Source organism: Cucurbita maxima, unplaced genomic scaffold (assembly GCF_002738345.1).
Source record: "Cucurbita maxima cultivar Rimu unplaced genomic scaffold, Cmax_1.0 Cma_Scf00025, whole genome shotgun sequence".
In the NCBI taxonomy this organism is placed as follows: domain Eukaryota; kingdom Viridiplantae; phylum Streptophyta; class Magnoliopsida; order Cucurbitales; family Cucurbitaceae; genus Cucurbita; species Cucurbita maxima.
The window spans coordinates 2,218,542-2,227,385 of NW_019272041.1; the positions used below are offsets into that span (position 1 = coordinate 2,218,542).

Below are 8,844 nucleotides of genomic sequence, written 5' to 3' on the forward strand. Positions count from 1 at the left end.
TTGAAAAAAAAAAAAAAAAAAAAAAAATATATATATATATATATATATAACAAAAACAAAGAAACAAAGAAAAAAAAGAACACAGTATCGTGCGTGGCTTCTTCTTCTTAAAACTCCCTAACCACGAGGTTCTGAATAGGGTTTATGAATTCAGAACTCCAACGGCATCCATAGCTTCATCCAATGGCTACTGCATTTCTTGTCCGAAGAACTTCGACGAAATTCCTCTTCCAACCTCGCTTCCATTCTTCTTCCTCTTCTTCAGCTTCTCCATTTCTTCCAAACCTCTGTTCTTCTCTTTTCCGAGATTCCAATTTCTCTAATCATGCAATCTCTGTCCCTTCATACTCCAGAAGTTTCGTCTCAGCTCCTGAAAGTTCTCTTGCTACTGCTCTCGGCACTGATACTCGTGTTCCCGCCACTGTGATTACTGGCTTTCTCGGCTCTGGAAAGGTTCTATCTCTTTGAATCTTCTTATTTTGGCTAGTTTTACGTGTGATTTTTGAGATGAAATTCCACTTCGGTAATTGTTTGAGTCGTTGCTGATTCTTCTGTTTGCGTATGCTTCGTCGGTTGCCATTTCGATATCAATGCGTAGCGATTGATTTTCACTATGATACAGATTCTTTTTCACCATAATATGGTTCTTTGTTCTTGACGGGAAATGTTTATCGGAATAGTTTCGATGAGTTTTCTTTGTTGATGTAAAATCGAAGGAAGAAGTGAAGTCTGTGCTTGTGACTTGCTTACTTTTGTTGTTTTTTTTCTTCTTCCGGTTGATTTGATTTTTTTTTTTTTTTATGTTTTTATTAGACGACTCTCCTCAATCATATTTTGACATCTCAACATGGCAAGCGGATTGCTGTCATTGAAAATGAGGTATGCACCATACTTTTCAGAGATGGTACTATTTCACTTGAGAAATACTTCGGTCTTGAGGGGTTTTGGCCTGCTTATCAACCTCGCTTATGCTCTATTATTTTAAACCGTGATCACTGTTTGCAGTTTGGTGAGGTGGATATTGATGGATCATTGGTTGCCAGTCACTCCTCCGTAGCTGAAGACATTGTTATGGTTAATAATGGATGCCTTTGCTGCACTGTGCGAGGTGATCTGGTTAAGATGCTCTTGGAGCTGGCCAAGAATAAACGAGACAAGTTTGATCATATTGTTATTGAAACCACAGGTATATTCTTCACGTTTAATTAGCCATTTTGTTTTTTTAGGAGAAAGATACATTTGTGTTTATTGCGTATGAACTGGTACTTGATCATTTTTCCATTCACTTATGTTGTAGCCGGAACCCTCTTATTTAATCTTCAATGAAAATATATATTTTGTTCCAACTGGTTGCTTGTAAGTTGTAAGTGTTAATTCACTGAGTAGGTATTATGAGAGGATTGAGAAGTAGTAGTTCAAAGATAGCTAGAATTAAACTCACAATGTCCAAGGTCCTCATGCGTCATGCCTATCTTCCACATGCTTAAACTTATTAATGGAAATTCAAACAACATAACAATCTGATCTTTGTGGACACCTCTGGGAAATTATTATGTGCTGCATTTAAGAAAGGCCATGGTTGCATTAGACAAGCTGTTTGCGGTAGGAAGGGAAACAGGTCTAGAACTGTTAGAAGAAGGCTTTAGTTGTGTGCCTTGAAGGTAAGATTATAGGTGAATAGTAAAAACCAAACAAAGGGAAACCCATTACATGAGTCTGAAATTTTAACTTCAGAACATCATCATCAGAATAGTTTATGTCTCTTGATAAAATTTATGCTAAAAAAGAATGATGAAACACCGCACCATACATTTTTTGTTTGCCTGTTTCGTTGATAATCTTTTTGTTCTTTGTTAAAGTCGTAAATTTGGTTATAGCCACTTCAACGGTATTTCTAGCCCTTTCCTTTAATGAAAGTTCACATAGATGGGCAATGACGATAAATTTTTGGTAGTGATGGTTGGAACTTGGAATTATTGATGCAGGCCTTGCTAAGCCAGCTCCTGTTATAGAAACGTTTTGTACAGATGAGCTGGTTTCACGTTATGTCAAATTAGATGGAGTTGTAACTTTAGTTGACTCCAAGCATGCCATGCAACACTTGAATGAAGTGAAACCAAGATTTGTAGTGAATGAGGCTGTAGAACAAGTCGCTTATGCTGATCGGATTATAATAAACAAGGTGATAAATTATTGCTCTGGACATTGTGCCTTGGGCTTAACTTATCTTTCAACTCTTAAGTTATTTTCCATACTAAAGGAATCCAACTATGAAACAACTTCAGCTTTTAACCCAAAGTTATTCTGTCCACATTGTATTGGCAGATTGATCTTGTAAGTCCAGATGAATTGGAGGAACTGACACTGAAGATTAAGGTAATCATTGCATTCGTTTCCTTGATTTGTGATCATCGGTGAATATGTACAATTAAATATGATCAAGAGAGAGATAAAACTGGCTAAATGGTTAGGAGCTCAAATGTATATCATTTAATTCCAATTGTTACATGTCTATGGGGCCAGTTAGGAATGAACGAGAACAGCCCCCAAAAAAATAAAAAGGAAATGTTTCTCATATGATGTTTTTAGGTTCATGTTGATGATACATTGTTGGTTCGAAAGACCACGTAAAATGCATTTTATACTCTTCTTTACCCTAACTGATTCATGATTTATAAATTATATATGTTACATCTATCTTGCAGCGAATAAATGCGATGGCCCAAGTCAAGCTTGCTAAGTTTGGAGATGTTGATGTCGACTTCGTATTAGGAGTGGGTGGATATGATCTTGACAGGTCACATTATCTTGTTGCATCAGAGTTTTCTTGTCTTTTACATATTGTTCCCCTTGTTTAAAGCATTATGACATATAAATATTTTGAACCTTGTGTATCTTGTACAGAATTGATTCTCAAGTTGAAGCTAACACCCACAAACATGAAACTGAACATGGTATTTTTGCCCTCTTGAACATTTTTCAAAATAAGTAGTTTGTATATGACCATTAGCTATTTTTAGAAGTATTTTGTGATTTGAATGTGTTACATTTTTAAATTACCCCAAATAATGCATAATTTAATTATTTGGCTAATTTTACAGAGCACAAGGGACATGATCATCACCATCATCACCATGACCATGTACATGACTCTGCTGTGTCTAGTGTTAGTATTGTTTCTGAGGGATTACTTGACCTTGATGAGGTAATAATGGTCCTATACTATGTTTTATGTCTTTGGCATTTCACTTCTCTAAATGGACTTTTAAGTGTTCTTAGCATTTCTAAAACTTTTTTTTAACTACAGAACCAAACACCATGAAAATTTTGAAGAGTGTTTACTCTTTAGTTAGCTAAAAGTTTGCCATTTCTGCAATTATATCGAACTCGTCTTTGTTGAACTATGTTTTCTATAATCTGTTGACGCTAAATGGTGCGGATTTTAGTCCTTACAATGCTTGAAGTGCATCCTGTAGGTTGACGATTGGCTTGAACGATTGATCGAGGAGAAAGGAGAGGACTTGTATAGAATGAAAGGAGTGTTGAGTGTAAAGGGTTATGAGCAGCGTTATGTCTTTCAGGTATTTCATTTCTTCTTCATTTTGAATGTTCTTATAACTAAGTATTTTAAAAATCAAGGAATAAGCCATGCTTAGCTTACATTTCCATATTGTTTTATATTGGTTTTGAAAAAATAGTAAAAGTAACATTTGTCCGATCGGATCTTGTTCAAGTAAGGTCATATTAGTAAAAGTAATACTTTCTCTAAACCAAATTTGAAAATTAATCATGAGCCAACTGACAAGTCATATGAACAAAATACCTAAAATCAATTCGGGTTTATTCAAGTTTAGAGTTCTTATTTGTGATATCCCACGTTGGTTGGGGAGGAGAACGAAATACTCCTTATAAGGGTGTAGAAACATTTCCCTAGCATACACGTTTCAAAGTCTTAAGGGGGAAGCCCGAAAGGGAAAGTTCAAAGAGGACAATATCTGCTAGCGGTGTGCTTGGACCGTTACATTATTAGATAAAATTGAAAGTCGATAACTTGCGAGTTTGGAGTAAAAAATGAAAATATTTGCTAAAAATAACTAAATCAATGGTTGTTATTGTTTATTTCATATTCCAGGGAGTGCACTCTATCTTGGATGGCTGCCCAGGCAAAGAATGGGGCCCTGATGAAAAGAGGGTAAACAAGTTGGTATTCATAGGAAAGAATTTGGACGAAACTGCCCTTAGAAAAGGCTTTAAAGGTTGTTTTATGTGAGACGAAGCTGGCACACCATCAGGTTCTAATTTGGTAATTTACATGCCCTTTCTCTTTTTATTTGAACAAATTATATAATTCTTGCATGTATGTACATTTTACTTTCCATTTTGTACGCTAATTATAGCAAATTTTTGTTTCTTTTAAGAAAAACAAAGTATTGTTACTTTAGGCTACCTAGGAACATTCATTTTTTTACGTTCTAGGACTTACTTTCTTTTTGAGAATACGATATTGTAAATGTTAAGGCGAGATTTTTGACGAAAAGTTTAAAGATTAAAGCTCGCTTGCAGTCTTTTCAATTTATAGACTGTAAGGGGGTGGAGCTTACTTAGCCCTTGGCTTCTCGATCTTCTCCTTTCTTTCACTCTCTTACTCTCTTGTAAAGACGAGAGTGTAAGAAATGGGGAGACACGGGTGAGACAATAGAAGAAGTACGAATTGTGGAAATGTTACTCACAATATAATGATATTTTCAATTGCGATCTTATTCTTGATAAGACTAAAGAATTAGTGTGACTAATTTATAAGATTTTTTTTTTAAAAATATATACTTTTTGAAGAGATTAGAAGTTTGAAATAGATCGGATATGAATTGAACATAGTAGTATATTTGCTTGGACATTAATTAGTAGTAAGATGACATCAGGGTGGGACGAGGCCGAGGATGAGGATGAACTCTCCACCTCTATCCCTCCTATTCTCGGTTTCGGGAATTCCTGTTCTAATCATTTACAGGGGCTTCCTTGTTCCCATCTAGAGACTCGAAAATGATCTCGGTTTGATCCCATACCAAGTCAAGGGTTAAATTGGGGATTTTCCAAAGGGACTCGAGCTCACTTGTATTTTTATTATCCCGAATGAATAGGATATGATACTAATGGTAATATTTTTATTTTATAATATTTCATATTTTTTAATTTAAGTGCACCTGTCGAAAAAAATCATCCATATATTATGGTTTTTATAGAAAATTTTTATTTTTTGATTAATTTAAAATTATTTAAAATTAATTTAAAATTGGAACATTTTTTACTGAAACATATATTAATTAAAAATAAAAATAAATAAATAAAAGAACTGAGAACGAAAGTTTGTTTGAATCCATTCGGGCCTCTCGTTTGGAGGAGAGAATATCAATTGTCAATATTCTCTCTCTCTCCCCCTCTCTCTCGATTTTCCGTTTCACATTCGAAGTGCTTCGTTCCGCAGGCGGGGCCTCCGACAGGAAAAAAAAAAATGCCAAACGCGAATTTCTTCGTTTGCTCTACCATTCCGATTGCGATTCTTCCACTTTCATCTGGATATGTAATTTTTTGAAGTTTCTTCCTCGATTTCTGTGGCGTTCTCTTGTATATTACTTCGTTTGATCTTTTTCCTCAAGTATTCTTCCTCTGTTTCTATCTGTAGTTTGCGTGTTTCAGGATTTCGCACCGGAAGTTTCATTTCAGTTTCGATTCTAGTTCAATGATCGGGTTTATGGCGTTTAGAAATCTCGGCGAGTTCGAGTAATCACGAGAGTAGAAATGACTCGACTGATTTCGACGTTCTGTTTCCTCGCGATTAGCCTGATCTTCTTGATCAAGTATGGTTTCGATCACTTCTGTTTCTCTTTTTTACTTCTCGGAGCCGATTTCTTTACTGTCACTTCAATGCTGTGTATGTCTCTTGTGTCATTTTAGCAGGTAGCTTCTTCAATTAACTTCGCTTAGCCTTTTTCATGTTTTTGTTTCACATTGCATTTAGCTTTGATAAGTACTGTCATGTTCGGATTTCGTCTGTCAAACAAACTACAGGCGAAGAAAGCAACTGAAGCGGCGTTAAGCGATAACGAACAGTTGATCGTAAGTTTTGAGAACATTTTGATTTCTTTGGAAGGGGAGAAGCCTTTATAGATTCATAAAACAGTGTGAAATGAAGTTTCTGATCAAAGCAATTCTGCTTTAGGAGAATTTCCAACTGTTGGACTTGAATCAGATCCAGGTTCTCTCCCTCTTATTGATTTGCTGCATTTTTGTTGCGCATCAGTACCATCTCAATTTTCTTCCAAGCCTCTCTACTAATTTGTTTTGCCTATTACAGATCATATAACCTCATGCATCAGGTGATGGTGAAGGAGGAATTGAAGTGACTGAAAGTATGCAATTGATTCGCTAATTTTGTGAGACTGCTTCATTGATCCACTGAAAGCCACTCGGACCACAGTAATGTCCTACTGCATTATCCTTCTATTCTTTCACAAAATAAGATGTTGGCGTTCAGATTTTCGGTAGAATTTATCCCTGTTGTGGACTAAGATGCATAATAGGTGAAATCCTCTCGTCTTTTAGATGTTTTTCTCTAAAATTTCATCCGCCTTAAGATCATAACCTACTAAGATCTGTCCCTTTTTTCCGCTTCTTATCAGTACTGAAAACAGCTCCTGTGCTTTAAACTAAGAATCACAAACACTTCAATGGATAAAACAATTGTCATTCCAAACAGTTCGTTCTTTAAATTAAAGTAATAATAATGAAAAAGTAAAAGTAGGCTACAGGAACTTCATTATGTCTACTATATATTATTGAAATAACAACCAGATTCTCTTTTAAAAGTTATAGGATTGAATCTCTAATTGCTCATCTTTCAGAACTTTTATATTATTAATATTTTATAGTTTATGTTATATGACTGAACCTTAATAGGTGAAAGACTATCCACCATTTTTCTCCCCAAAGCTAGCGGCTGTTATGAAGAATCTCTTCCCTAAGATGGAAAACTGTATGTAACATTCACAGCTTCAAGGGACAAGGAGGAGTTCTTTTCAGGCTTTTTCCAGTTTATAGCTTTAAAATCCTGCCATTGCGATGCTTCCGTAATAACAAACATTCAAATTTTCTGTTCATGTAGGTGTTGCCCGGGTCATTGGAAAGCCCTTACAAATGTGAGGCTCAAGGGAGTCGCTTTCAATTTCTTCCATCATCTTCGGCGTACGTAATGTTCCTTTTTCTTTTCTTTTCTTTTCTATTTATAAAAATTAAGCTTATTGGTGACTACTTTAAAGAAAAAAATAGTTCTCACAATTTGTTGGATTTTCAAAAATATTACCTTAAAACAGAAATAAAAATATTTTTTAAAAATGGTTTTGAGAACTGGTGATGAAAATTGAGGTTAGTATATATTTGGTCCCTAGACACTGTACAAATCTTTAGACTTTTACTCCTGTCTACTTTGACAAATTTGAATTATTTTAAAATAATAAGTTTAAATTTTATGTATAATAAAATCCTAAAATTTTAATTTTATGTGGAGTAGTCTGTAAGTTATAATTATGAAAGTTAAAAGAAATTTGTCAAACAAAAGTAATTTTTTAGACATTTATAAATTCCACAAATTCTCACTCCATACTGCTTAGCTATATATATATATATATATATATTAGAATCCCACTGATTATTTATTGATTGTTATAAAAGGTATCTTATAATTATACTAAGTAATATCTACTTGAGTATATATAGAAAAGGAATGAGGAATGTCCAATTAAATAAATGAACTTATTAATCTTTTGACATGAAACATATGAATCATAATAGATTTTTGTATTATTTTATTTATTATCTTGTCTTATAATTTTTTTAATACAATTTCATAAAGATGTTCGTACAAATTACTCAAAAGTTTGTTATAATCCGATCCACCAAAAGGGATTCTTAGTATGCCCTTGAACTTCAGTATGAAAAATTACAGTCATAAAATGACAGGTATTAAATGGGTGTTTGATTATTGACTACTACCGTTCAATGAAGAACCATTTATCTGGATATTTATTGAGAGATCTGTTTCGATTCTTGCAGATCTAGCTAGTTGGTAGATATTATTGTTGATTCGAATCCACTGTTCACCGGCGTCATTGCCTCCTTTTCTGGTAAATATTACATACTTTTTCTGTCACTCAATCAACACCAAAACTCACAGCTCATTTCATCTGCCTATTTTCCAAAGTTAAAACAAATCTATTAAAGGCTAACAAGCACTTAATCATTCAAAAACTTAAAAACAAAACAAAATAATAATGAAATAAGAAAATATTACTAGGTGGAACTTCTAGTTACAGGAAATACCAAAAATGCTTGAAGAGTGGTACTGAGAAAACAACACCATTTATACACTAAAATAGAAAGAGTTATCTTCTTTTATTTTCTTTTATTTTTTCTCTTTTTAGCCTAAGGCACATCCCCAGGAGGGCAGAATTGAACATGAAATGACCTATAAAAAAATATCTCAGAAGTAAAAAGGAGGAAAGAAAAAAATGGTATTGATTCATGGTAAATCCACTCCAAAAGGCCACTAGGTAGGGATGGTAATCCAGACCACTGATGTTGCTATAAACCAGAAAGGTTAGGACAAAGCAGTTGTCATATTTCCTTTTTAACTTTCCTTTGTTTTCTTTTTCTCTTTCAAATATATGGATTTTGGAACAACGCTATATATGTGGAGCTTCTGGGGCAAGATAAGAATGCAATTTGGGTATTGAGAAGAAAAGTACAAAAAAAAAAAAAAAAAAAAAAAAAAAAAAAAAAAAAAAAAAAAAA

The 8,844-nt window shown here is 34.0% G+C and overlaps 1 protein-coding gene across 22 annotated transcripts; it reads left to right on the top strand.

The window, feature by feature from the left end:
• The first annotated feature begins 85 nt into the window (after positions 1–85).
• On the top strand, positions 86–8,798 carry LOC111498658 (uncharacterized GTP-binding protein YjiA-like). 22 transcript variants are annotated; one of them, XR_002720841.1, is made up of 16 exons: positions 86–453; positions 814–879; positions 1,006–1,186; positions 1,986–2,182; positions 2,326–2,376; positions 2,706–2,797; positions 2,905–2,954; positions 3,102–3,205; positions 3,477–3,581; positions 4,133–4,303; positions 5,695–5,955; positions 6,067–6,114; positions 6,218–6,253; positions 6,353–6,474; positions 6,955–7,243; positions 8,107–8,798. XR_002720841.1 is itself a non-coding variant. In XM_023149987.1 (11 exons), the coding sequence occupies exons 1-10, from the start codon at positions 184–186 to the stop codon at positions 4,268–4,270; spliced, it is 1,254 nt and encodes a 417-aa protein (XP_023005755.1). In that variant the 5' UTR covers positions 86–183; the 3' UTR covers positions 4,271–4,303; positions 4,576–4,722. The 22 variants fall into 22 exon arrangements, 2 of the variants coding, with proteins under 2 accessions (XP_023005755.1, XP_023005754.1); XR_002720842.1 differs by having other exon boundaries at positions 5,695–5,855; XR_002720830.1 differs by having other exon boundaries at positions 5,695–6,253; positions 8,107–8,177; positions 8,475–8,798.
• Positions 8,799–8,844: the final 46 nt, after the last annotated feature.